The sequence below is a fragment of the Hevea brasiliensis genome, chromosome 18, assembly GCF_030052815.1.
Source record: "Hevea brasiliensis isolate MT/VB/25A 57/8 chromosome 18, ASM3005281v1, whole genome shotgun sequence".
Taxonomy (NCBI): Eukaryota; Viridiplantae; Streptophyta; class Magnoliopsida; order Malpighiales; family Euphorbiaceae; genus Hevea; species Hevea brasiliensis.
Window position 1 is genome coordinate 50109268 of NC_079510.1, and position 27206 is coordinate 50136473.

Sequence of the window (27206 nt, forward strand, 5' to 3'; positions counted from 1 at the left end):
CCATGACCCTAAACTTTCGATTTTAACCCGAAACGAGCCGGTCCAGAGGTAGCTTAGATGAAAATGGCAACAACTACTAGACATCTGCCCTTATACTGTTGGGCTTAGTTGTTAGGCCTGTTAAATGTTTGGGTTTTAGACCAATAATCTAAACTTGACCCTTCGCCCCTTCCCTTAAGTTTTTTTTTTTTTTTAATTTTTTATATAATAATGATAATAAATATATAAAAGTGAAAAAAAAAAGAAACATTAGCATTGCAATAATATTTTTCATAATTTTTGTTATTTATAAAAATATTAATAATAAAATATTTATATAATAAATATATGAATTCATTCCTAATAATATAATTGAATAATAATGCATTTTTCTTTAAATGATAAATTCATTGTTAGTAACTTTCAATCACAATAAATCTATTGCTAATATTTTAGCGACTAGAAACATACCCATACTATAATTGATTTAGAATGCATTTGAATTTATAAAATTATATATATATATATATATATATAAAATTTAAGTTGTATGTATTAAATATTTGTTTATATAAATAATTAATTAATATAAAATTTATATAAACAAATAAAATTTAATTTGTCTTTATGGGATTATTAAATTTAAAAATATAAACTATTAATAAAAAATAATTTTATATAAATTATTATTAATTTAAATATTTAAAATTAAATGGGTTCAAATAATATTGAATAATTATAATCCCAAGTGGACTCAACCATGGCTGTTTAGGCACAAACCTTAGTGCAAGTTTTCAGACCAAATTTGGAAGGGCAACCCGAACCCAAATCGAACGCCAACCCCTAGCCACCGCCAGCCCAGGAGACCAGAAGAGTTTTTCCATGTAGATAGCAAGGACGACTGACAACTTGTCTGCCTGTCATGGGCCCACGCTATTAACTTGGAATTTACTTCTGAATTCTGAATTTCTGATGAAATTGGATTTTATTTTCTTGTATCCGCACACAGCAGTCAGCAGCCTAAGAAGCCAGAACAAGCGTCGATCAAATCAGTGTTAAAGTTTTAGTCGATCTTCGTTTTCTCGTTCAATCTACCTCATTTTGATCTAGTAAGCTCCACAGTATAGGGGAAAATGATTGGCGATCTTATATGCGAAGCTCTTGCTTTTCTGATACTTTAATCTAAAGCACCTGAAGTAAAAAATAACTTTGACCTTTTTCACGAAACAAAAGAAATTGCTCAAGAAATCTTTGTTTTGGGTGTTGAGGCTGGGGCTTGAGCTTAGTACTGATGGCAGTGAGCATTCAAATTGGTAGGAGGGATATTCTGTTGCTAGGAGTACTTTTCTTTTACATAAAGGGATGCAATTGCACATATTTTTTTGTCTTTCTATTTTGCAATCATAGATGTGATACTTCACCCATTGATGAAGTTCAACTTCAATATTAGCAATAGCTTTGCAAAATCATATCTTTGAATTTTAATTATGTAGTATAAGTCAATGGATACGTATTTATGGTGTGGTTGCAAAAAAGTGGCTTAATGTGTAACTTTCTTTTTGAGTTTTTTGGTGCTTCTTTTTGGTTTTAGTAGATCGAAGTAAGATAATAAGCATCACAAAGCTAAATTCTGTAACACTCTCATTGTGGGACAGGGTTGCAGAAGCCAGTTTAGGTGTTATCTCTTCTGAAATTGTGCCGTGTATATTGCTTAATTTGTAATTTCTTCCATTGACTACTGATCTTATATTTGTTAATGCTGTTGTTAGAGACTTCTCATCTTATTGTTGAATAATGGATATAACCACTTTGAATCGAGGGCAGCTTACAGTAATGGGATCTGCATTCTGTACAATGCTTACAATGCATTTTACAATGCAGCTCCTATCGCAGCATCTTTTTTACTGGAAAAACCCAAAGGAACAAAAGGCCATAATAATGATTATCCTGATGGCTCAATATATGCAATCGACTCATTTGTGGGTTTATTGGATGTTCAGGGGAGTAAGGCATTCTTCATGTTTTTGGACTCGATTAAGGAATGTTATGAGGCTTTGGTGAGTGCCTCGTACTCGATTATGATTTGGATTTGTCTTGTAGTTCTTTTTGTTCTTTACTTCTCTTCTTGTTTTTCATTTATGCTTGCAGGTGATTGCAAAGTTCCTGGCTTTAATGTACAGTTACCTTAATATATCCATTAGTAGAAATATCGTGCCAGATGGAATAAAAGGAAGAGAAATTCACCATTCTTTCCCAGTGACACTTTTCCAGGTGAAATAATTGTTTTGTTTTAAATTGATTGCAAATGAATACCGCTCCTAGGTTTGTATGAATTGTTATAGCTGTATTGAACATGCGGTATCACAAACTGCAGCCTAGCACTGTCCGGCTGGACCACTGTACCCTGAGGCTCCTAAAATACTGGACATGGCAATTTGTTATCATTCGCCCAATATGTTCCATTTTGATGATAACACTGCAAATTCTTGGGATTTATCCCACTTGGCTGAGTTGGACATTCACCATTATCCTTAACATTTCGGTTTCTCTGGCATTGTATTCTCTGGTGCTGTTTTACCATGTCTTTACAAAGGAGCTGGCACCACACAATCCACTTGCAAAGTTCTTTTGCATCAAGGGGATTGTCTTCTTTTGCTTTTGGCAGGTAAATATCTACCCCTGTTCTTTTGCTTTTTCTTCTGCATCTTCCTGGGAGAGTTTGGGAGGGGCTTTAAGCCAAAGATGGAACCAAACACAGAAGGGCTTTAAGGGCACAAACAGAGCCCCCTAACCGAACACTGGATGAAAAGCAAATCAATCAACCTCACACACCCAATTCATTGCATTGATGCTTAAATTAGTTTTGACTTGTGTTGTTTATTTTAAATTCGAAGAGAGTGCTAGACAAATTAAACATTAATTCATTTTAATATGAGCATATAAGTGATTGAATTGCTTTACACATCAAAATGATTAGTCAACTTAATGTTGCAACCCAACCATATGTTTTGCCCTTTCATTACATACATTTCTCATTTTGGATTTCCAACAGTTTAATTGAAGTTCCAGAACTTAATGAAGTTTAGTAACTTGTTCTGCTGAGTAAGCCTAGATAACAGTAGCTGTGAATGCCTAAGTTACAGATTTTTGTAAAGGTCTGTGCACCTTGAGATTATGAGGGCTGGATACTACTTTGCAATCCACTGAAACTTCCTTTCCTGGATTTATTCTTTCCCAATCATTTATGTTCTTGTTCTTTTCATTTATTTTGGAAATATCAAATGAGTGCTAGATTACTTGTTTATGAATGCCATATTTGATCATGTGCAGGGAGTGGTGCTTGATATACTAGTTGCCTTGGGTATAATTCGATCTCATCATTTCTGGTTGGATGTGGAGCACATTGACGAAGCTCTTCAGAATGTCTTGGTATGTTTGGAGATGGTTGTATTTTCTGTTCTCCAACAGTATGCATACCATGTTGCACCTTATAGTGGAGAAGTGGAAACAAAGATGAAACTAAATAAGAAAGAATGATATGACCAGTCTCCTATCCTGTGGAGGGGAGATGTTATACATGCATGTGGAATGTTTAATAGATTGCTCTATGCTTCTATTGAAAGAAGAAAGGGGCAGATGTACCTTGACATTTGCTTAGATGTCCATTTAGAATGACATTTTTTAAAGTAGAATGGCATATTATGTTGCCTAATGCTCAAGATCCTTCTAATGCAGTGTCTTTGCAGCTGCAAGTTTAATGGAAAGTCATTCTGTTGATTGAACTCTGTTCTTCTATTTGCTAAGAATCTTTCAGATCATTGGTTTTCAATTACATTCAAAATTCCCATGAATTTAGAAATTGATGCTATTTTTGTTGTAAGATCGTTGATGAAACAGCTAACAGAAAATAGCCAGCTGCACAATGCATTAGATGAATTACGATTATGGGTTTTGTCTGCACCATTACATCAATTTTTTGGGTAAATCTGTAGTCATCAATTAATCACATGGTAGTGCAACTCATTTTCTTTTTATATAATTTAAACATTAGTATGCATTGTAGGGTCAGATTCTGTTCTTATCTTCTGTATACTGATTTTATTGAACCATTACAAAACACATTATGATAATTAATTACTCAAGTGGCATGAGGGTGTGGTGGCCTAAAGGACCAATTCAAAATGTAATCGCATATACTCTTCAATGGTGGAGTGGTTTGGTGGGGCTCAACTTGTGATCCAGGTAAAGTTCAGATTGGTAGTGCGTTTTGGTTTCAGGCGCTGAAGGAGAAAGCTTCATTTCTTAACTTTTCAAATGCATTAACTCTGCTTAGGCACAAGCATTTTAAGACATGAATTGATCAAAGTTTGAACAATTATATACAATTGTTTTGCAGCTCTTTTGACTAAGAAATCAAATCCAAATGTCGAAACCCTCATAGCTTTAGAGCTTGAAAGGGTACTGCTGAATTCAAAAGGCAATTAATAGAACAAGCCAGTGAAATATAAATTATAAAAAGATAATATTAATTGACAAAATTAAAGGATCCTACACCTTTTCCACTGAATCCACCAAAGAAACTAAAATGAAAAAGGCCATTAATGATTTGATCCCTCTAGTCCCCACCAAGGCCTAAAGGAAGATTATGATTGATCATTAGAGAAAATGGCCATTTCCCATCTGCAATTTTGTCAAAATGATGAAGATTTCCATGCAACTTTTATTGAATGGACAATAGGTTCAAAACAAATGGTCTATTAGCATGATTTCATTTCATAACTCCGGTACAGATGCCAACTTGTGATTGGGCTATAAGAAAATATGTCACTATATAATTGTCATCTAGTCTCTAGTCTCTATCCATACAGTTCCTAGTAACTGGCCTCATATTTGAAGGAATTTATAATGTGATCAAGCCTAGTTGAATAATGGCATTATATCATATAAGTCTCCAATGAAGTTCAGAAATTAACAATGGTTATGGTATACCAACCTGGGTTGGTTCCCCACCACCCATGGCATTACCTCAATGAGATTTTTCCCTTATTTCTATTTTTTTAAATAAAATATTTCATGTTAATTAATAAAAAAACATTAATAAAAATGTTTAGGTAAGGTTGAAAGAAAAAGATTATAAATTTTTTCTTTTGAATGACTTAAATTATAAAATTTTTCTTGCATAAATGCATTATTATATTTATTTAAGTTTTTACAAATTAACATTAAAATTAAACGATTGAAAATTGATTTTTAAATTTTAAATTTTTTATCATTTACTTGAGAATTTTGATAATTATAATTATTATATATTTTTTAAAAAAACTATATTATTTTCCTTTTACACTATTAAGATGAATAAAAATATAATAGATAAATAGAGATCTTCCCTCCTACCTCAACATCTTAAGGGCTCTAACAATTTAGCTCATTCGGAAGTGATCATTTTAGTTAGGAATTACAACGGACGAGTTGAGGGTGGAGATAGCTCTCTCCGTCCTCGCGCCTACAGGAAAGGAATGCAGGATTTTCACCTGAAAGTGAGACAAATTTTCTTGCAAAGACTTTTCTTTTTATTTTTTATTTTTTATTTTTTTATTTTAATTTATTAATATATAATATAAATTTATTTATTAAAAAATAAAATATAATTTAGAAATATAATTTAATTTTTTTAAAATTATAATATTTAAATATATAAAAATCATTTATTATTAAAAATAATAACTTTTGTTATCCCCAGTTTTGATTGCCAAAAGGCCAAAACATATAAAAAGGACTGAAAAGAAAATGGAGTATTTTTCCATGCTGGTTTTCCTTTTGTTTCTTCAACAACCAAAAAGAAAATAGGATACAGAGTAAGCAACCAAGCAAGGAAAAAAGCGCCGTCAAAGGCACCACCCACTTGTGACGCGCCATGGAGCAAAAGAATGACATTGAAAGCGCCAGCACCAGGAATCCCCATCAAAGCGTGTGTACACGCTTCTCTTCAATCAAAATTCAAAAACATACTCCAAACTCCAAAGAATATGAGAAAGTCAAGCAAAAGCAAAGGTGCCCAGTTCGTCATTTCTTCTTCTTCTACTTCTCAACTTCCTTTCTCTGAACGTTTTCTGTGATCCTGAGGCTACAGACAAAGAAAGAGGAGAAGGGTATTTGAAGAAACAATAAACATAGTTTTTTTTTTCTTTTTCTTTGAAGCTAGAGAGAGAATGGAGAGGCTGCCAAACATGAACGAGAAGGCCAACGTTTCTAAAGAACTTAATGCTAAGCACAGAAAGGTCTCTCCTTTACATGCATTTCTTTCTGTATAGATTAATTTTCTATCTTCATGTTTGTGTTTTGCTAGTTATCTTGGTGTTTGGAATCATAAATTGTTTGCTTTTGATAAGAATCGTTTCTTTGTTCTGTTTTTGGATTATGTTGTCTTTATATATCTTTCTTCTTTGTTTTCTGTAACTTCTTTGCATATAGAGGAGTTCAAGCAGAAAAAGAACAGGTTTTGGGTTTTAAAGGTAGGCTTTTATTTCAATAGATTTTTGGCACAGAAAGGCAACTATTGCTCCTTAGAATATGTTCCTGATCAAATTTTAACCGGGTCCTCAGCATAATAGTTCTTTTAATTTCAAAAAATTTCTGGCTGGTAAATTGATTCTCTCTCTCTCTCTCTCTCTCTCTCTCTCTCTCTCTCTCTGGTGGTGGGCTAATTACCAAAAGAAAATCTAAAGCTACACTTGCCGTTCTTCAATTTTGTGTGGCTGTCAAAGGCCAGAAAGTTGGTAACAATTACAGCCGCTTTCTAGTTTCTCAATATATGATGTAGTGTACTTGTATGGATTAAATCAATAATTAGTTGACTCGAACAGAACTAAAGCTAACCAGGATTTTAAAAAATAATTTAAATTTTATATTGGATGGACAACCTTCAAATTTTGAACCTAAAGCTTCCCAAATCAAATACGTTCGTGGAAGGATAACAAAAAGACATTTTTAAGGTAGATTTTGGATGGAGAACAGCGTTCTGGGGAAAGAAGTGAGCTTCTAGGAAGGTGAGACAAGGAAATTTTACTTGTACAAATTTTGACCTTTGAATTAGGAAGTGTAATTTACTATTTGCTAGAGACCTGTAAAATTTATGCCAAAGCTACCGAAAATTCTGAGCCTTGACTTATAATTTGAATCCAGAATTGGTCATACAGTACATAGAGTTGATGGATGACCATGTATATGGATATTTTTTTGATGTTATTATGAGTAATTAGGTAAAGAAATTTGTTTGAAGTTAATATTATATCTGTGAAAGGAATTTGGTTGTCCCTGGCTGTCTCAATTCAAGTTCCACATTGGCTGTAACTAGATAAGAGTTGGTGATTGCAAATACGAATTTGTGAAATAAAATCATATCCATCTAGCATAATATTTATTAGGCGTTATCCATATGTTTTGACTCATTTAAATTCATTTGCATAGACATAAATTTTTGCCATTAAGTTGAATACAGATATAAGGTATTTTTCTCTAATTATTTTTACAAATTGAAGTATGAATGTTAAATTAAATTTGCTCTATTTTGAGAAAAATTGCGAACATTCTTCTCCAAAAGCAAACTGTAATTGTTGCACCAATGAAGTTTTTTTTTTTTTTTAATATACTGTGCCCTTTGTGAAAAATTTTATTCACTTTTTCTTCTCTATTGTTCAGTTTGCATGTTACAATCCCTATGATCTTTCTATAATTTCTATTTTATGTGTCAAATCACTTATTTGAACAGATTAATTTTTTTCTTTTTTTAGTTTTGTCTACATTAATGGTTAGTCTCACTACCTCACAATGTCTGGTATCTTATGTTTGCAGATCTTGGAGGGTCTCCTTAAATTACCAGAAAATAGGGAATGTGCTGATTGCAAAAGCAAGTATGTAGCTGAAAACAATATATATAAAGAAACAGTGCAAGAATTCATTTAATGAGCACTGATGAAAAATGATCTTAATGACAATCTTGAGATTTTCAATTTTACATCCAAGTTCCTCTGTAGGGTTGGCTTGTTAGTAGCGTCCTATATACTAGTGGTTTGAATAGTTGTAATTAGTAGTGCTGTCTTGTTTGCTACGCAGAGGTCCAAGATGGGCTAGTGTAAATCTGGGAATCTTCATTTGCATGCAATGCTCAGGGATACATAGAAGTCTTGGAGTTCACATATCCAAGGTGGACTATGTTTCACATTTCTAAAAATTTACATTTCTTCCAAGTCAGACCTTCTTAAGATTAAAGCTTTGCAACTATAGGTGCAAATTTTTATGTTGCATGCTTAATTCAGCTTCTATGTGATTATGATACAGGTAAGATCTGCCACTTTAGACACATGGCTTCCAGAGCAAATTGCATTAATCCAGTGTAAGAACTATTTATTATAGTTTATAACTCTGTCTTGTTTTCATTTTTATTTTTATACTCTCATCTAAGATTAAATTACAGTTTTCTTGGCGTTTTATTTTAAAAAAACTTGGTTTCATGTTCACAGCCATGGGGAATGAGAAATCAAATTGCCACTGGGAAGCTGAGTTGCCCCCTAATTATGACAGAGTTGGAATCAAGAATTTCATTCGTGCAAAGTAAGGCCTCATAGGTTAACTGGAGTAATATTTTGCTTGACTCTGTTCTATAGAGTTGTCACTTTTTTTTTTTATTATTGTTATCGTGGATGCCTGCATTATCTTTTAGGTATGAAGAGAAGAGATGGGTTCCTAGGGATGGTAAAGCAAAATCACCTCCAAAGGTGAGTGAGGAGAAGGCTTCATTTTTTAGACCAGGGCCAGAGAGTGCTGTGCCTGAGCAAATGAAGAATATAAACCATGCTTATGAGGAGAGGAAAAGCAGTCCTCCCCCTAAAACAAATGACAATAGACCTGCTTCTATAAGTTGCACTCCAGCTTCTGTTAAAGAGTCCCAACAGGTGGATACAAATTTCCTTTTGCTCTTATCTAGCTGAGTGCTGACCACCTATATTCAGATTTATTTTCTCTTCATTGTTTGATCTATAAGCACCTAATTTGTATATGAATGAACTAATAAAAATATGTTGGATAGTGAGAAACTGTTCCTACTTTGCTTAGGCTTTATTGTTATGCATGTTTAACTGTTAAAAGTGCTAATGCAATAGTGAAAATTGGTGCAAGTTACCAAATATGTGTTGCTGTGTTTATTGTTTTGCAAGGTGGAGACAATTTGGGAACATTTAAAACAGAGTACTACTGTCTAAATTTGTTCAAATACTTAAAAAATGCAGAAATGCAAATTTATGTGTGAAGATGAGTTGAATAGATTATTAATTGATTGTAAGAGTCCTGCACAGCCAATTGCATTGGAGGATTAATTGGGTAGCCATTTGACTATAAGATGTCTGGACAACCAATTGCTTCAGTGACTTTAATGGGCAATGATTTATCATGTTTTTCTTATTACGTATATTATCAAACAATGTCTGACAGAGTGACAGTTTGTAGGCATATATTTTATTTTTCAATCTGGATTCTATTTTAATATAAATGAACCTTATGGACTGGAATGAACAGGTCGCACTTGTTACAAAACCACAAGAACCTGTGCAGAATTCAGAACAAGCTGCAGTTTCAAAAGCTCATTTGGTAAAAAAGGAAGAGAAAAAAACACCAGTTGCAACACCAGCAAAAGTGGATTATGCAACTGAACTTTTTAACTTGCTTTGCATGGATGATTCTGGTGGAAACTTCTCCAAGACTCCCATCGATGGTTTCATATGTGAGTTTCTGTTTCCAGTGATACTCTTTAAGCAACTATTAACTGTAATGCCCTTTACCATTTTCCCTGGTTTTCCAGTATAGTAGTTTCTTGTTAAGAGTCGCTTCTTAACTGGTTTTTTACCACTGACCTTGAACCTCGCCAACTTGCAGCTGCCAAGGTAGAATCAACATCAGGGAGAAGTGATTCATCAAATATATCTGAATGCAAGAACCAGTTTGCATCATCTTTAAAGCAACCTCAGAAAGATGCAAATAATGATATCATGAATCTCTTTGATAAGGTATAGTACCAGTTGTGAGAAGAACAATGTATTCAGCATAGGCATTGCAGCAGGGAGAGAATTATAACATTGCTTTATAGTTTGATCATCTAGACTTCTACATATTATATGTTAGCTTTACCGTTACCTTTCTTCACTAGATTGAGTTGATATAAATGTGTCCTCTTATTCTTCCACTGAGGAGAATAGAAAGTGACATTGCAGTTCCCACAGTTCTTTTTAATTTCCTGTTTGATGAAAGCAAAAACATGAAAATATCAATGTGATATCTTCCTAGTACTATTGTATTTTCCTTGTGATATTATCAATTAATTTTGTAGATTTTTAAAAGATTATGTTCCTCTTACCTTTTAAATTGTGGATTTTGGACAGTCCAGTATGGTTTCTCCATTTTCTGCCCATCAACAGCAGCTTGCTATGTTGTCCCAACAACATCAGGTCCTCATGGAAGCTGTAGTGAAATCTAGTGGTGGATCTCAAACCTTTCCTGCCAATATGAATAAATTCAGCCCCAGTGATATCCATTTATCCAGTCAGAATCCGAATGGTAATGGTATCCATTTATCCAGTCAGAATTGGGGAAGCGCTAGCCATCAGGTTCCTGGAATGATGATGCCAACCACTAATCTACCAAAACATATTCAGGTTGAGCTCTTAAATGCTCACATCAAACTATTTTCTGATTGAAGACTGTTCTTATGTTGTTATTATATTCCTGTCCCAGATTGGGAGCAACCAGCAAATGTATTCAGCAGGGAACTCGGTTAATATTACAGCATCAAGGTAAGCATTCTACGGAGTTCGGTGACATCATCTAGAAATTGATAATTTACAATTACTCTTTTTTAGTATCACCTGGTCTTTCTGGGTTTAGTTTCTAGAAATTTATAATTCCACATTCAGCGTGCTTTTCTTTTCTTTCTTTCTTTCTTTTTTTTTTTTTTTTGAGAAATTCAACCTGCTGGTTAATAAGTGGGATTGGTTGGTTGTCACAGTTTTCTTTTTTTATTTTGATTTAGGTAGAGTACAAAAGCTTATTCCAGTTTAATGAAATCATGCATCTGTATGGGTTAATCTCATAATCATTGAGTTCCAGGAGAAGCTAAAGCCTCAGGGTTAATAATATAATTGTTGCAGGTTGATGGCTTGATTAAAATAAATCTGAAATGAGGTCTTGAGTGGGGGGTTTTGTTTGCTAGTGAACAAGCACACACAAATTTAATCTCTTGATTATTGCTAAATATCAATATAAAATGATTCATTACCCTGATACAACTCAAAAATAATAAGCATCTGTGTGCATAGGCATGTCTTATTTATATCTTATCCAATGATAATTGTATCGATCATTTCAATGGCTCTAATAGTCACATCCCTGCAAGCTTCAGCTAATCATCAATCTTATATATGCATAATCTTTAATTACTTTGCAGCATGTATGGTTTAGGGCAGGGAGCTCCGATCAATGGGGCAACAAATATCAGATCATCAACAATGCGTCCTCCAACATTCCCAGCTATGCCAACTCAACCTCAAGGATACTATGATTTTTCCTCATTAACACAAGGGACATTTACAAAACGGTGACAAGTTGCTTTATCCCATTATAGGTACAGTTAAATCACAAGAAAATTTGGCTTCGTACTTGCCTTCTGGGGTTACTGCTTCATTTTATTGATTTGTATTGATACCCATTATTTGATAGAAAAAAGTTGGTTCCACAATAATCACAAGCATGTTTTGTCTTCACTGCATATTTAATTTTCTGCTAATGCCTCTTCTTTTAAATCTTTTGATACAAGGAATTGATTGAACTTCAACTCTTTGGAAAAGCAATTAAAAAATTAATCAACTGCTTTAAATTAACTTAATTAAGATTAGAACTCATGGAAGTAATAAGTGAAAATCACAAAGCACAAGATTTTCAGCTAGAGAAAATTTCTGACAACTCGAAAAAAAAGAGAGAGCAGGAGACAAATGAATATTCTGAGAACGATGGCAAGAAGATCCTTCTGCATGGATGGGGTAACAGATGGCAAACGGCATATAAATGGGCGGTGGTCAGAAACGGGATTTGAGCTTTGCGTGTCGGTGCAAATAGTCGTTTTTGACCAAATTATCTTTGCAAATTGCAAGTTATCATTGTTCCATTCCCCAAACGGAGAAACCATCGTACACAATAGATCTTTTGCTTTGCTAAGCCCATCATGGCCGTCTAATATGTTGACTCGCAGGGTCGCAAACCACCGTCCACACTTGACTTGATGGGTTAATACGCGTTCTGGATGTTTCAAGGTTGTTTCTTCGTTTTATATGAACACAAGCTGTCATCCACACTCTCGTAATCACTAGAAAGTGGTGATTAGTTATAATAAGCCTTAATTAACTGCTAATCCTCTTACTTGTACATCTATCATATTCAATTTAATACGCCAAAATTTTAATTTATTCAACTTTTCATATCAAACTAAGTCAAGCAATATTCACTTCTAATTATTTTCTTTCATATAGTTCACAAAATATTTTTAAGTTGATTAAATATCTTATAAATAAATAAATAAATATCAGTGTGCCATTAATCAAATTAATAGTTTAAAAAACACCACGCTGCAAGAGAATTTAAATATAAAAATTTATTGTGGAATGGTATCACATGTGTTAAAAAAAAATTAAATATTAAAAATATGTATATTTAAATTTATGATAAGTGAATGAATAAGAATACTGCCACCAACAAAAGCTAAAAAGAGTAAAGGGGTGGTCGGCTAGGGCTGCACCCACCAAGGCGTTAGCCACGTGCCAATGGCGAGCCACCCCGCACCCATTGGATTAGCGATTTCGGATCTTGGTAAAGCCTGCGTGAGTAACGGTCAATAACATGACCGTTGGGAACATTTAAATATTCAACTGTGTCCGACGTCCTAGAGACCCACTCCCCAATAACATACTGCGAAATTTTCAGCGCTTGCAGTTCAGGAAAGATCAGCAAGGTTAATTCGGATGTCGTTTTATACAAAAATCAGCTTCGTAATTTTTCAATTAAGCATTTATAACAAAAATTTACATATTTGTTATTTTAATTATATAGTATACTTTTTGTTAATTTTATATATATTACATTTAATATAATTATTTAATTTAATGAGCATTAAACTCATTTTATGTGATATTCACATTATATTAAATGATCATTACTTTGTCAAAATATTCACCTAAAAATTTAAGTGAAATAAGTATTTCAAATTACTCTATTTATGATAAAACATAGATTTACTTTTATTTTTATTTATCTTAAATTATAAGTTACTTATTATTTTAAAATAATAATTTATTTATTAATTTTAAATAAAATCTATTAATTTTAAGAATAAATTATAAACATAAGTTACTAAATAAAATTTATTATTTTAATTATATTAACTATATTTTCTTAACCTATACAAAAATGAAAATTATTAGTAGCATATTCTTAATCCATTACATGAAATATTAATGTTTGTTCGGAATGAAAAATTGCAAATCTTTCGCAAGCATTGATTTTTACATAAAAACTTAATTTTTTATAATAAAAATTGCCATTTTTCACCAGACATGATTTACGTGCTTCGCAAGAGTAACCTTCACCCACACGCAAAACTCATACACTCCACACATTTCAACCATTAGATTATCTCCCTTCTAAATCCAGCGGCCCAAATTTCTTCTCTAACCTTGCCCTTGCCCTTGCCCTTGCCCTTGCCCATCCTCCTTAGTCCTTATATATTCCTGCTTCCCTCTCTGCAGCCCCTCACTCCACATCCACTAATCACCGGCCTCCTCCCATTTCCAGCCCGAAAGCCACAAAAAGCAGAGGTAAGGTTCAATTCAGAAAACCCAACAAGGAAGCAGGAAAATGGGTTCACTTTCACTATCACTTCAAGTTGTATTGATTTCCGCTGGTGTTTTGTCCCTAGCTTTGCTTCTCAAAGTCTCTGTTCCATTGGTGGTAGATTTCTCTGTTTATCAAGCTCCTCTTATATGGGGCTCAATCGCTTCCTGGCTTAAACCCCCTTATCTTTATGTTATACTCAACTGCATCATCATCACCATCGCTGCCTCCTCTCGTCTCCATCACAACCATGGTGCCTCCGATAAAGAACAGCAGGAGCAAATACCACCTGCTCCGAAAATCTCGATTCATGAGGCGCCGGATCAGTTTCACTACCAGATTAAGATTTCGGCTGCGGAGATTTTATCCGATTATGGGGGTATGGAGTCGACGGTTGTGGTGGCGGAGGATGTATACGAGCAGAGACAGGAGAAGAGTGGTGCAGGTCCTGTTTTTGAGAATAAAAGTACTATGGAGGTTGAGGATGACTTTGCAATCTCAAAGTCCACATGGATTCCTCCGAAGGGAATGGATTCGTCGGAGAATCTGCCGGAGCTTCTTCTACCGTCTGAGAAACCTCTGGTTTCTGCTCGCTTTGGTCACCGGAAACCAGTTAGAGCTAGTCCTGAAGGTACGTACACTGGTTATGCTATTCCTTTCGGTCTACAAGCATAGTTAGATTTGGCCGGCGAGAGGAAGTTTAAAATCGCACGGTTTTTTGGTCGGCGTCGGCTCGCCGTCTACGGCGCCGTTTTGAAGATTTCTTTTGACACGTGTCACGTCAAATTTTGAAATCTACTTGTTCAAAGGAGAAAAAGGTCATTTCAATGTTTTTTTCCTCTTATTTTTGCAGGTGGAAGAAGAGCGCTGAGGGTTGCGAAGCCAAAACGTCAGGAGACGTTGGAGAACACGTGGAAAACGATAACGGAGGGCAGAGCGATGCCGTTAACAAGGCACTTGAAGCAATGTGAGACGTTCGAGAATCACGGCCGTCGAGTCAACGTTTGTGAAGCGGACCCGTCATCTCCACCGAAGAAATCAGAGAAGTTCAAGTACAGGACTAATTACCAGCTGCCACCCGTGGGCAACTCTCCTGCATCAGGGAAGCTGAGAAAAGAGCCGTCAGTGAGTCAAGACGAGTTGAATCGCCGAGTGGAGGCGTTCATTAAGAAGTTCAATGAGGAGATGAGGTTGCAGAGGCAAGAGTCGTTGAACCAGTACAAGGAAATGGTTACTTGTGGAAGCCATTAATTATAATTGCTTACTACAATGCAGTTTTTTTTTTAAAAAAAGAAAGGAAGGATTTTGATGGGTTTGCTTTTTATAGGAACAGGAAATATTTTGTTTCTTTTTTAAAAAAATTTATTCTCCGTAGGAGCTAGAAGTTGAAGCTATATGAAGTGTCTGTAAAGGAAGAAACTTATTCTTGTTCTTTTATTCACGTCTAAAGAGTGTTTAAAGATTTGATTCCAATTTCTTTTTTATCCATCCTCTTCATTTACTATCATCATTAATTTGGACAAGATTGATATGATTAGGGAGTGGGACATTGATTTTAAACTACCGGTTTGGCCCTAAATCTAAATTATCATCTACATGGTGACGGGACTTTGTTTTGTCATACAGGTCCTCGGCGGACCCTCTATGCCTCGGGGTCTGGCGGCATTGATGGAATTCATAATCGTAGCCACCTTATGCACTCATGGGTATTTTGCATCATTTCTCAAGCAGAACTTGCAAACCAATTGTGATCCAGCTGTCCCTCGGATCATTATGGAATTCATGGGAGATTTTTAGGAGCTTAAATTCATGCCTTCAAGCTACACACCATGGTCCCTTCTATATCTGTTCAGTCGGAGGAAAACAGTAAGAAGGTGAAAGATATATCAATTTAAAAGTTTTATAAACAAAAGATACATGGGCATGGTGGAAAATATACGAAGTCCTTAGTTCAGTACAAATCAAGAATTATCATAAAAATTACAAAGGGCTACTTCAAGTGTAACTATAGCTGTTGGTACATTATATGATCTGTCAAAATTTCATCCCTACTTGAATAACTCAACTTCAAATTTCAGGGTAATCATGCACGTTTTAGCCTCTTTATTCTCTCAAGGGCACCAAGATGGCCTGCACCATCCTTAGCAGCTGCGGCATCATCTCCACCCTCAGCTTTTTCAGTCTCTTCCCTCTTCCTAGCCAATCCTCCAAAGACAGCAGTTGGAACATCTTTTTGTGTAATTTCCACTTTTTCATCATCTTCAGAGTCGCTTTCTTCTGACAGTTCAATGTCTTCTTGGTTTGCATTAACCTTCACCGCATCAGGCCGTGATTCCACCCCAGCACTCACAAAGCCCACCGTTCTGCCACTATCTTTAGCTGTAGTATTATTGGCCACTGGGGCTAATTGCCTCTCTAGAGCAACCATTTCATCTTCAGGGACCCCAGCCTGTTTCAATTTGTCTTTTGCCTCGTCAATATTTAACCTTTGATCCTTCTGCATTAAATACTCCGGCAGAATGAAATGTGTCTGCAATGACAGAAATCAGAATGAATAAATTGTAAACTCAACCGTTCAAAATGATGCAAAACAAAAATAAAAAACTGAAACATTTGTTGAGACTATATCAGAAGTCTCAGTACATATAATAAAGAATCCAATGAGGTTTCAGGCACTGTAATGTCCTACAGACATTAAAGTAATTGAAAACACCAGCAAATTGCAGAATTTATACGTTTGAGAACTTGAAAAGAAAATAAGACGTTAAAAGAAAAAAAGGTGGACTTCCTATCATGTTTCCCCACCCTGTCTCTAAACTAACAACAATTTTTTTTTTCACCGCCTTCATTTGATAATTGGTCATTTCTGTCAAACCAACAGCAACAAATAAGGTATCCTATAGGAAAATTTAACAACTCCATGTATAATTCATTTAATGGATAACTTATCACGTATTTGGGCGGAAGATGTTCCACATCAGTGCATAGAGAATAATATGAATTATCAGAGAACCAATTAATTAAAGACAGTAATGTAGTGCTTTTTCTTCACAGAAATAACATAAGCACTTAGGAAAAAAAATAATGATAATAATCATCACATTATTATCATAATAATATGCATACCTGGCTATAGCTTGCAGAAACACTTCGTTTAATACGCAGCATTTCTCGGAAAGTATCTTCATTTCCATGTTGCACCTCAAATTCATGCCATTCATTCCAAAAATCTGCATCAGATCTTGGATCAGCAAACTGAGATGCAAATACATATATTCCACGAGCTCGATCAATTTCTCCCAGGCTCTTCTCCAATTCAGCATACTTCAAGCACATTGTCTTTACATCTTTGTCTGGAAGACCAGACTCTATTGCTTGTTCATATATTTCTCTTGTTTTGGGGACACCAAATATCTCAGCAGTACGAGCAATATAAATTTTATACATCTCCAGTTTTTCATTATTTGGGACAGCCTTAGTTGCTTGATCATAAACTTTCATAGCTCGCTTTGCCAAACCATAATCCTCTTCCAGCTTTGCATACTGAAGATACAAGGGTTTTACAGCATCAGCAGGAGCCTAATAAGCAAAAACAAAAGGCCACATAAGGTCAGCATTATACCACAGTCAATACTACTTCAAACTTCAAAAACATTTAGCATCACTCATCTGAAGAACAGGAACCCTATAATAGCAGAATTTAACTCAAACACTGGACTAATCACAGAATAAATATATCCATCTGAAGGAATTAACTACATATCATTGTGACAACAGATGAACCTGGGAAATACTTAAATTCCTATAAGGAGAATATTAAATGACAAGATTTTAAACAGTTCCTATGCAGAGGAGGCTTCTTACCTAAATACAAGTTAATATATTTCTTCTGTTGCGTGATGCTTCTTTGATTCATAGTTACAACCCTAAATTTTAATCTGAACTATAAGCATATCACAGGTAATATCATTTTTAAGGCCAAAAAAAAAAAAATTCTCAACCCATCAATGACCTAGCTCAAGGTCATTGCACAAACTCATGACTAAATTTGCAGATACAGAAAATGTCTTTCGAATAGGGAGTTAACAAAGCAAATATTTCCTAGTAAGTTGTGTTAGAAAACATGTCTCACAATCAAACTCCACTATCTGCCTTTAATTGCTATGATGGCAGAATAATTTTTGCACAGAGGACATAAAATTAAATGATGCAAATGGACTATTCTGCGAAGTAAATACAGAAACAAGTAATCCATAGAGGTTGACACTATGAATATTTGACTGCAAGTCCCATGCTAATACATAAGAGTTGCATTCATTTATTCATGCAACCAGAAACAAACTCTCAAGGCTACAAACTTCTCCAAAGATAACAACTCAAGAAGCAATCTCAAACAAAGTTAGACATTATAAAACTTGTGAGTGGTCATTATTAATAACTAATTATCTCCGACTTGCTGAAACAAAAAAGAATCAAAGGTAAGGTTCATACCATTTCAATAGCATGTTCAAACAACTCTCTTGCTCGTTCCAGTTTTGTCTTCCCATATCTCTTTACAAACTTTGAAAGATATGTGACCCATATGTCTTTCACGTGAGGGTACTTGAATATTTTCACACCCCTTTCATATACCTTGAATGCATCTTCAAAGTACTTATGTTCCTGAACAAGCTCAAATAATAAGAGTTGGGTCTTTTCATACCAATAAAAGTAACACCTAAAAGAGACAAAACAGTAGAATTATAGATGTCTGTACTTCTAGAAGTAATGCATAATTGATAATGATTTGTGGTGTGGCTATTCTCAGGTCCAATATCCGCTCATAAACAGCTCGAGTGGACTCCAAGGTCCCAAGACCCTCTTCCAAATCAACATAAAAGGTCCAGAGTCTCAAGGACTTATGCAACTTCATCTGGACAGGTTCATTGCCATCAGCAGCCACTGAAAGTGTAAAGCATAAATTAAATATTCAAAGTCAGATTCCTGATTTGGAACCCCAGCCCACACCCCCCTCCCTCTTTCTCTAAATGAAAGCATATTCAGAAATCAATTACATTCATCTAAAAAGTTCTTGTACTACATACTTTACAACTAAGAAAATAATAAAAGAAAAAGAAAAGGAAAAAGAGCCTTGTAAGGCTTTTACCTGAACACAACCGAACTGCAGGTGCCCCCTGCCCCACCCCAACCAAAACAAATATAAAAAAAGTTCTATATAAATGTTGAGGCTCGTACACTTAAAATTTTTTTCAACAAACTTCAAACACTTCTTGTAACAGAAATTAAGTTTGTTTGAAATCAGTATGACAACCTTGCAAGATTATTCCTCGATATTGATATCAAAGACAAAGAGAATTGGCTAACCACCAAACTCAGAGAAAATGGCAATTAACATAACGTAAGACTCAGTAAAGGAAGAAAGTCAAGGATTACCTCTTCGTTTGACCTCAACCGATGGTTCTGCTGTGGCCCGCCTCAACAGCTCCAGTGCACCTTTGAAATTTTTGTGTCTAATTTCCATTTCAGCCCACTCACACCAAATGCTAGCTAGATTATCCACACTCCTATAGTTCACTTGCACTGCCTTGTCAAAAATTACTCTAGCATTGACAAGATCATTGTGATTCTCATACAACTTAGCAAAAGCAACCCACAAAGTGTGGGGCTTTCCTAATGCTTTCATTGGATCAACTGTTCTTACTGCCTCAGTGTAAGTTAGTATCTGTTTAGTTGGATTACCCTCAAAAAGCTTAACCCTCCTGTGCCATTGTTCCACATTATGCGGATTTTGTCGCAGAAGTACACTATTGGCCAATTCTGGCCTTCTATCCATAAGATATTCCAACTGGGCCAGCATCAAATCCACATTATTATCATCATGTAACCAAAACCCACTAAGTATCTTCTTCTCAAACTTAGAATTCACTTCCAATCGAACATCATCATCCTGCGAGGCACCATTCTCCTCCAACACATCCTCTTCCTCATCACTCAAATCCAAATTCTCCATCTTATGAGCAACCATACTTTCTTCGAACTGTGAATATGCATCAAATATAACACTAAAATCTCTCACTGTAACCACTGTAGTCATACCCTCCTCAAAAATATCCCTCGCCTTCTCAAACAAACCCCTCCTGATATAATAATCAGCAAGTGACGTCCACAATCTGCCAACCTCATCTGTATACTTCCTAATCCCACCTCTAATAATGGCATCCACATTCAACCCAGACACTTCCTTTGCATGTCTAGTAAGCAAATCACACAATTCTACCCACAATGTATGCTTTGGTTTCCCCTTTATTGAATAAAATTGATCATCATTCAACACTGAAGCTAGTCTCTCAGCTGCTTCTTGCCAAAGACGAGAATTCACCAAAAACTCAATAAAATCCTCAATATGACTAGGGTCATACTTCAAGTACCTCCTATAAACCCGAAGTGAAGTCTCAATTGGCATGCCTTCTTGGCTCACAAACCTTAAATATAGCTCCCAAACCCTATCATGCTGAGTTACAGGCAAAGCACATAGTGCTCTATCAAAAGTTCTACGGGTGCGGGTGATCAATTTTTGGTTAGTTAGGGTTTGCAAGTACATGATCCAAATTCTGGGCATTTTATGCATGGTAACCAATGCCCTTTCAAATGTATTGTTCAGGGTTTCATATTGGGAGTGAGTGATGGGTAGGTTTCTAACAATATCGAGACGCTCAGTAAGATATGCATGCCAAAGCTTGTAGCTCCCTGGTAAAGCTCTGAGGGCTCTCTCATAGATAATGAACCGCTTTTTGAAAGGTGCTTCACGGCGGGCTATTAGGTAGCGCCACCAGAGCTTGAGGCTGAATGGGTTGCGCAACAGCTCCTCTTCGTATAAGAGATCATCTTGGGAAGGGTAAAGCTCTCTAGAAATTGACATCTCTGAGCGGAAGTAGAAGAATTTTTATGGACATAAACCTCCTAATATCACACACAGAGACAAACAGAGTGATTCTTGTGAACTCCTAATCGACGGAAAAATGATTTGCCGAACTGTGAATTTCAAAATAAAACCCCAAACCTCTCAGTAGCGAGCACAAACAAATAAGCACCAATGAGCTGCTAAAACTTTGCTCTGACTGGATAAAACAGAATCCCCGATTCCGGAGTTGAAGTGAAATGTGGTAACTGATTGCAACTGTAGATAAAACGACGCAAACAAAGGAAAATTACCTGAAATTTTGCAGTGAAATCTGAATCAATACGATCGAGATGAGGAAACCAAGTTTCCAAATTCTATTCGGCCAGAAACTGAATTTTCTGTATCTTTTCCTGTTAAACCAACCTACCCCGAAAAGCATAACTCAAGCAAAATCAAAGGCACCACATAAAGAAGATTTGAACCACCAATCGAGGGGCAATATCGAAGAAGAAGAGATCATTCCATTGCAAACAGGCGCTAAAAGACTTCTGTGAGGGATCGAAATCAATCGCCTTAGGCCCTACTGTTGTTGTTTGTTCTTCATTGCGTTGGGCTGGGATCAAAACGACGAGGACTCCTCGTTCGTCTTTCTTTTGGGCTTGGCAAATAGTTATTGGGTCAATCGAGCCCAAATATCTCATAATTTGTGCTGCCACCATTAGAAATTGGGAATTTGGCCCAATATTGAAACATTTTTCCCATTTCTATTTTGTTTATAATTATTTAACAAAATATTTAGGGTTTGTTCTTCACTAATTAAATCAAACTAAATTAAAAACTCATAATTATTAAAAAAATAATTAAAAATAAAAAATAAATACGAATTTCTCCAAATCAATAATTCGGAGCATGGGCCCAAAGAGAGGAAAGGATTTGGCAGTGATGATGATGGGGATTGCCTGTATTAAATAAGAAAGAATGATTGGACAAAAGGCATGCGAGGCCATGAAGGCTAATGTAGCGTCATATCACCGTAACAGAACGTAACGGAGGGTCACCACGCACACACACTCTCTCTCTTTTCATTTCTGCTAATCCCAACTGCTACACGTAGATGCCGTAAGCAGCAATAATAATATAGGTGAGCCCACACGCAACCCTTTTCTCTCTCTGTCTCTCTCCAAATCCTCATAATACAAATACATTATCTTCCTCTCCCCGTGTTTCTCTCTCTTCTCTGCAACCCAGAGAAATAGCCTTCACGTTAATCAAAGTCGCGTATTTTCACTTCCTGTAAGTATTCTTCTCCTCTCTCTCTCTCTCTCTCTCAAATCATATATATGCTTATCGTTTGTAATTTCGGTTTCTAAGCCTTTCTCTTTGGGATTCATCGGTCTTTAGGATGATCTAGAGGTACAAGTTCCATTGTTTTTATTTTTCTTTTTCCAATTACTAATTACAAAGATTTTGATCTTACGCTTTTCGGTTTCTAATTTGTGATCCTAAGATCTGTTTTGTATTTCTTGTTTGTATGCCTCTTTGGTTCCTGAGAATCCGGAGGAATCGAGAAATGGAAAAGTTTGCTGTTTTACCTTCCTTTTCTGCGCATTTCTTGTGAATAAGAGTTTATTTTATTAATACACAAGATGTGTTGGTTGTGTGTATCCTTCGAAATGAAGCATATTGCTACTCTTGGGTATTTCATAGTGGAGAATTTAAGCCCTTAAGCTGGGTCTTTTTTTTTTTATGGCTTGCCATATCTCTGTTGCTTTCTTTGCTTATTCACTTTGCTAATGAATACTTAGTTTCTGTTTTAAGTGTAATTTTGGATGAATTCTAGCCGATGGTGATTGATCAAGCAGTTGGTTTGGTATTTTAGGATTGCCATGGAAAGGTCAATGTTTGTTCAAACCTTGTTTATTGAACTATATAAGAGAAGATGGAATATATTATGCTTGCAGTGTCGAGAAAGCTTGTGTTACGTTTTGGATTTCGCTCAACTAGCAATATTTGTCTAATATGTTCTATCTTCATGTGTTTCTTTGTTTTTCAAAGAAGAAGGCTAGTGCTCTTTGCGCGTGTCCCGTTCTCTTCTCCAATCCTCCACAGATACCTTAATATATCCAACTTTGTAAGTAGATTTTTTTTTTTTTTTAAAAAAAAAAGAAAATTTACCTTATACATATAGCCAATGGAGGTCAAGCTATGGAACGACAAGCGCGAGAGAGAAATGTACGAGAACTTTGCTGAGCTCTATGCCATAATCAAAGCCACAGAGAAACTTGAAAAGGCCTATATTCGTGACATCATCCCCTCATCTGAGTATGAAACAGAATGCCAGAAGCTTATTGCCCATTTCAAGACATTAGCGTCTACTCTGAAAGACATAGTTCCTAGCATTGAGCGCTTTGCAGACACATACAAGATGGATTGTCCTGCTGCCATAAACCGTTTAGTGACCTCTGGGGTGCCTGCCACAGTGGAACACCGGGCTGCTGCAGCTGCCTCAGCAACTACCTCGGCTGCCATTGTGGCAGAGTGTGTCCAGAACTTTATTACTGCTATGGATTCCTTGAAACTGAATATGGTGGCAGTGGATCAGGTGCACCCATTGCTCTCAGACCTCTCAGCTTCACTTAATAAGTTGAGTATTTTACCACCAGACTTTGAGGGGAAGACAAAGATGAAAGAGTGGATTTCTAGGCTTTCTAAGATGGGGGCAGCAGATGAGTTGACAGAGCAGCAGGCTCGGCAACTGCACTTTGATCTCGAGTCCTCATACAATTCTTTTATGGCGGCTTTGCCCAGTGCTGGTACTTGAATGATTTTGGTGGCTTGTAAATAAATGGGCAAAGTCATTTGTTTCGGGTTATTTAATAGTCTTGTTTGTTGCCGCAACTTGGTAGAACCTCAGTGATGAGTTAGAAGAATTACTAATTTTGTAACAGCTTTTATACATTTTGGGATGGCTGAAGCATTGAATTGAGTTTATTTGTTGTGTTATGCTGTGTAAATTGCTTGTACTTCAATTTAGTAGTATCTTTAATATTCATTCTTCTTTTTTTTTCAGAAAAAAAAAATTGTGAAATGCTCTGTTCATTCATAGCATGGTAATTAACGGATCGTGTAATCCAGTTGATTGGCTGAAATTTTATCAATATCTAGCTGTGCTATAATTGATGTTTTTCCATAATGCTTAAATCCCAATGTTGGTTTTGTTCTAAAAGCAGTCATGATGTGTTTATGGATTTTTAGGGCTGTACTTCGTTACTATGTATTTGCATTTAACAAACTAGAATGCACTGTTTTAAGCAGTTGTCTCTTAACAGCAGATAGGTTTTTCGGACTTAATAGACCTGAAACAGGCTAGTTGCAATTTACGTGTATTCTTTTAGTTGATTAATACTGGTGAACTCGCAGCAGATAATGCCCTTGAAATGGTGTCATGGCTATTTGGCCTATTGACACAGCATTTTGAGCAAATGTGAACTCCTGTATAGCTAGAAGGAAATTCTCTATGATTAGTTTCTATAGTTGATATAAACAGAACTAGGAAGATCAGCCATGTGAGGCATTGTGATATAATGTCTTTAGCGGCCGGTAATCTCTTTGCTTTCTGACGCTTCATGCCATGTTTTCTTTCATTTATGCAATGTGAGAATTTAACGTATTTATAGAAGCTGGTTGGTAGTGTGAACTTAGGCTTTTTCTTTTTTCATAGACTGTACCCTTGTCGACACCAGCAACATCCCTGGTTGGTGGTGGAATGCGAAAGAAGGTTCCAATGATTCTGGTTGTTTACTCGGTCCAAATTCAAAGGATTCGTTTATAACATCCCTTGTTTCTATATATGGACAAAATCCATCCAAGATGACACTATGATTTCAAGATTGACGTGTCTATGGTATATGCATAATCTATAGCAAAATAGAATTAAAAAAAAAAAATTCCTGTTTATCCTACAATTTCGATAATGTCAATAAACATTGAACTCCACTCTAGTTTCCTTCCATGGCGTTTCATGGGGATTTGCAGCAGAATTCTTCACATCCATGATTCCAATGGTCTATTTATTCTGAAGAAATTTGTTTTTCCTGAATTACCTTTCCAAGTTGTTCTCTGCATGATCAGAATGCATGTTCGAGAAATAATCTTAGGAAATGAAATATAAAATTTCCAAAGTTGCTTTACAATCTAACAAATTTTGAATAAGGTGAAAATTAGATGCATATTTTCAGAGTTGACAAAGAAATTTGTCACTTCTCATCTTCTACAAGAGAGTCAAAATTGTTGGTAAGAGAGGCAATAAGAGCAAAATGAGAACGACAATGAAGCCATAAATGGCAATGCACGTCCACTTTCTAGAGCTTTTCTGATATTCCCTGGCCTCCTGAAGGTGCCCGGTTCCTCGTCTCACGAACGAGCTGGCATGCGCCACATGACTCTCAATGTCGTTGAGTTGGTGACCCTGTGCTTCCACAAGAGCAGCCATGTCCAAGAATACTTGGTGGAGCTCGATCAAGTTCTTCTCTATCTCCTTCACTGCATCGTGTCTTTCTTGAATTTCTGATATTGTGTCAAGAATCTGGCCTCTACCCTGATCTTGGATTGCTTTCTGCAGGAAACTTTCACTTTCTCCACTTGATATCAAATTCTCAATTGTTTCTTCGCTTGCCCTCTCTCCTGTGATTGTAAAATACCTTCGTTCCACAGTTTCCTTATATTCAGCATTCATTTGGGCCCTAAAATTCTGAAAGTTGTCCATAAGATCCTTGAGCTTCTTTCCTAAACCGCTAACCACTGAGGTCCTCGTTCGATCTGCTGAGGATCCTGGACCGCACCCTGGAACATTCCTTGCAGTTGCATTGGAACGTTCTAAAGCTTCAAGCTTTCCCTTGATCATTTTGACACGTTTCAGGACTTGTTCCACATCTGAGTCCATTCTAGAACGGAGATTTTTCATGGTCTTGGCATTATGCACAATCTTGCTCTCTTCATTAGCATCTTGTAAACTCTTGTGCAGTTTCTCAACACTTTCCATGTCTTCCTTTACACTCTCAACATCATCAAAGAATTTATCGAGACTCATAGTCTCCCTCCCAGCCTCCATATCATCGAGATAGGCTTGCTGCTTGAGGTCAGAGTGTTTCTTGAACGAATTTGAGAATAAATCATTCATTTTGGCAGAACTTAAATATCACTCTTCTTCTTCTGTAAATGTAATTGTTTATGTTTGATGAAATTACTGGAATATGTTAATGCCACTATACGAATAATCTTTATCTAGTTCATTCCTGTGCTAACATTTTATTCATCATCTTCCTCTTCATTACTTTCGGCCTAATGAGGAGGAAGAGAGGAGGTGACAATAGCAAAATTGTCACCAAGAAAATGAATGTAATGTAAGTAAGCTTATTTTTGGCGTGGGGGATAAAGGTACTAGAGGCTTGAGGTTATTCTAAGATGAGGACCAGCCAAGCTTACCTGAAAGGTCGTTTGGAAGCATGGTAAAAGGTTGTGAGAAGTTTTTAATAAGTGGTTTACCCTTTTTCATTGGAATAATCCAAGAATGGTAGTTTGGCTGACTTGGTCTTCTTTTGCATTCCTCCCAGCCACAAATAGTGATTGCTAGCATATTCCAAGATCAAGACTCCCAACCTATCGACCCATCCACTCTTATTTAGCTTTGATTAATCTTGAATTATCTTGTGGCTGATTGTTTAATTAATCAAGGTTGCCTCAGCTTAACTAAAACTTCTTATTTCCCTTTCAACTTCAGGGAAACTATGTTCTTAACCCAAACATATTTTTATAATATTTCAAACAAAAAAAAAAAATCAGAAGGGATTTAATTTGGAAAATTTTGATACCCATAAAAATCTAGATTAATGTACAGGTAATGCATTTTCATTTCAACTTGTTCCTGCTAAACCATCAATACCAGATCTCCAAGAAGGTCCAATGGTGGTGTCCCACATCACTTGCAGATTCATCTGTTAAGCTAATTTTCAAAGTTATCACTCATGCCCTAGTGTGTAATTCTACGGATATATGTATATATAATAACTTGTCTCATTTCTCTGACCGCGCAGACGGATCATCTAAAGTCATTTTAAGCCAAAAGAAGCTTGATCATGCATATAAAAATTCAAAATCTGGACATAATCAGCAATGCAGCTCTAAAGAATCTTTCAGAGAACCTAAAATACACCCTCCCACGAGATTGCCAGCATGTTCTTCCTTCTAATTTTCCCACGTCATTTACCCAAAATTTCACTATCCCAACCTATCCAACTAATATATATTTCATTATGTTCAGTTAGATCTTTTCACACTCGCACAAAGAACAGGGGGCTGAATGGACCATATCCTACCTATATCTTGGAAAAGAATGACGGAT

At 35.8% G+C, this 27206-nt stretch overlaps 5 protein-coding genes and 1 pseudogene across 14 annotated transcripts; 4 read left to right on the forward strand and 2 right to left on the reverse strand.

Moving 5' to 3' along the window:
* Positions 1-772: 772 nt before the first annotated feature.
* LOC110670795 (uncharacterized) lies at positions 773-3761 on the forward strand (annotated as a pseudogene).
* Positions 3762-5767: 2006 nt separating this feature from the next.
* On the forward strand, positions 5768-11791 carry LOC110670823 (ADP-ribosylation factor GTPase-activating protein AGD5). 5 transcript variants are annotated; one of them, XM_021833097.2, is made up of 13 exons: positions 5768-6030; positions 6110-6131; positions 6167-6257; positions 7831-7889; positions 8092-8182; positions 8317-8371; positions 8499-8589; positions 8699-8930; positions 9550-9754; positions 9907-10037; positions 10410-10682; positions 10762-10820; positions 11471-11791. In XM_021833097.2, the coding sequence occupies exons 1-13, from the start codon at positions 5907-5909 to the stop codon at positions 11622-11624; spliced, it is 1587 nt and encodes a 528-aa protein (XP_021688789.2). In that variant the 5' UTR covers positions 5768-5906; the 3' UTR covers positions 11625-11791. The 5 variants fall into 5 exon arrangements, with proteins under 5 accessions (XP_021688789.2, XP_057996645.1, XP_057996646.1 ...); XM_058140662.1 differs by lacking the exon at positions 6110-6131 and having other exon boundaries at positions 6178-6257; XM_058140664.1 differs by lacking the exon at positions 7831-7889 and having other exon boundaries at positions 5915-6030.
* A 2019-nt stretch (positions 11792-13810) lies between these two features.
* Positions 13811-15378, forward strand: LOC110670826 (uncharacterized). The gene is made up of 2 exons (XM_021833102.2): positions 13811-14536; positions 14759-15378. Exons 1-2 carry the CDS (start codon positions 13930-13932, stop codon positions 15154-15156), a joined length of 1005 nt encoding a protein of 334 aa, XP_021688794.2. The 5' UTR covers positions 13811-13929; the 3' UTR covers positions 15157-15378.
* Positions 15379-15787: 409 nt separating this feature from the next.
* LOC110670824 (uncharacterized) lies at positions 15788-21379 on the reverse strand. 3 transcript variants are annotated; one of them, XM_021833100.2, is made up of 7 exons: positions 21118-21379; positions 20966-21023; positions 19339-20865; positions 18662-18846; positions 18397-18567; positions 17032-17484; positions 15788-16435 (listed from the first exon to the last, which is right to left on the reverse strand). In XM_021833100.2, exons 3-7 carry the CDS (start codon positions 20822-20824, stop codon positions 15989-15991), a joined length of 2742 nt encoding a protein of 913 aa, XP_021688792.2. In that variant the 5' UTR covers positions 20825-20865; positions 20966-21023; positions 21118-21379; the 3' UTR covers positions 15788-15988. The 3 variants fall into 3 exon arrangements, with proteins under 3 accessions (XP_021688792.2, XP_021688793.2, XP_057996649.1); XM_021833101.2 differs by lacking the exon at positions 20966-21023; XM_058140666.1 differs by having other exon boundaries at positions 20966-21379.
* A 557-nt stretch (positions 21380-21936) lies between these two features.
* On the forward strand, positions 21937-23820 carry LOC110670827 (vacuolar protein sorting-associated protein 28 homolog 2). Of its 4 annotated transcripts, none has more exons than XM_021833104.2 (2): positions 21937-22099; positions 22865-23820. In XM_021833104.2, the coding sequence occupies exon 2, from the start codon at positions 22998-23000 to the stop codon at positions 23625-23627; it is 630 nt and encodes a 209-aa protein (XP_021688796.2). In that variant the 5' UTR covers positions 21937-22099; positions 22865-22997; the 3' UTR covers positions 23628-23820. The 4 variants fall into 4 exon arrangements, with proteins under 4 accessions (XP_021688796.2, XP_021688795.2, XP_021688797.2 ...); XM_021833103.2 differs by having other exon boundaries at positions 21942-22099; positions 22862-23820; XM_021833105.2 differs by having other exon boundaries at positions 22099-22219.
* Positions 23821-24959: 1139 nt separating this feature from the next.
* On the reverse strand, positions 24960-27127 carry LOC110670848 (syntaxin-124-like). Its single transcript, XM_021833125.2, has one exon. It carries the CDS (start codon positions 25983-25985, stop codon positions 25077-25079), a length of 909 nt encoding a protein of 302 aa, XP_021688817.1. The 5' UTR covers positions 25986-27127; the 3' UTR covers positions 24960-25076.
* Positions 27128-27206: the final 79 nt, after the last annotated feature.

Excerpts from the sequence above, each read along its gene's own strand:
- LOC110670824 (XM_021833101.2), bottom strand. The coding sequence starts at position 20,824 with ATGTCAATTTCTAGAGAGCTTTACCCTTCCCAAGATGATCTCTTATAC. Across the intron at positions 18,568-18,661 it reads ATTATGCATTACTTCTAGAA|GAACATAAGTACTTTGAAGA; the intron begins GTACAGACATCT and ends GAGCTTGTTCAG. Across the intron at positions 16,436-17,031 it reads TTTCTGCAAGCTATAGCCAG|ACACATTTCATTCTGCCGGA; the intron begins GTATGCATATTA and ends CTGTCATTGCAG.
- LOC110670826 (XM_021833102.2), top strand. The coding sequence starts at position 13,930 with ATGGGTTCACTTTCACTATCACTTCAAGTTGTATTGATTTCCGCTGGT. Across the intron at positions 14,537-14,758 it reads AGTTAGAGCTAGTCCTGAAG|GTGGAAGAAGAGCGCTGAGG; the intron begins GTACGTACACTG and ends TTATTTTTGCAG.
- LOC110670823 (XM_021833097.2), top strand. The coding sequence starts at position 5,907 with ATGACATTGAAAGCGCCAGCACCAGGAATCCCCATCAAAGCGTGTGTA. Across the intron at positions 6,132-6,166 it reads AAAGAAAGAGGAGAAGGGTA|TTTCTTTGAAGCTAGAGAGA; the intron begins TTTGAAGAAACA and ends TTTTTTTTTCTT. Across the intron at positions 10,821-11,470 it reads GTTAATATTACAGCATCAAG|CATGTATGGTTTAGGGCAGG; the intron begins GTAAGCATTCTA and ends ATTACTTTGCAG.
- LOC110670827 (XM_021833104.2), top strand. The coding sequence starts at position 22,998 with ATGGAGGTCAAGCTATGGAACGACAAGCGCGAGAGAGAAATGTACGAG.
- LOC110670848 (XM_021833125.2), bottom strand. The coding sequence starts at position 25,985 with ATGAATGATTTATTCTCAAATTCGTTCAAGAAACACTCTGACCTCAAG.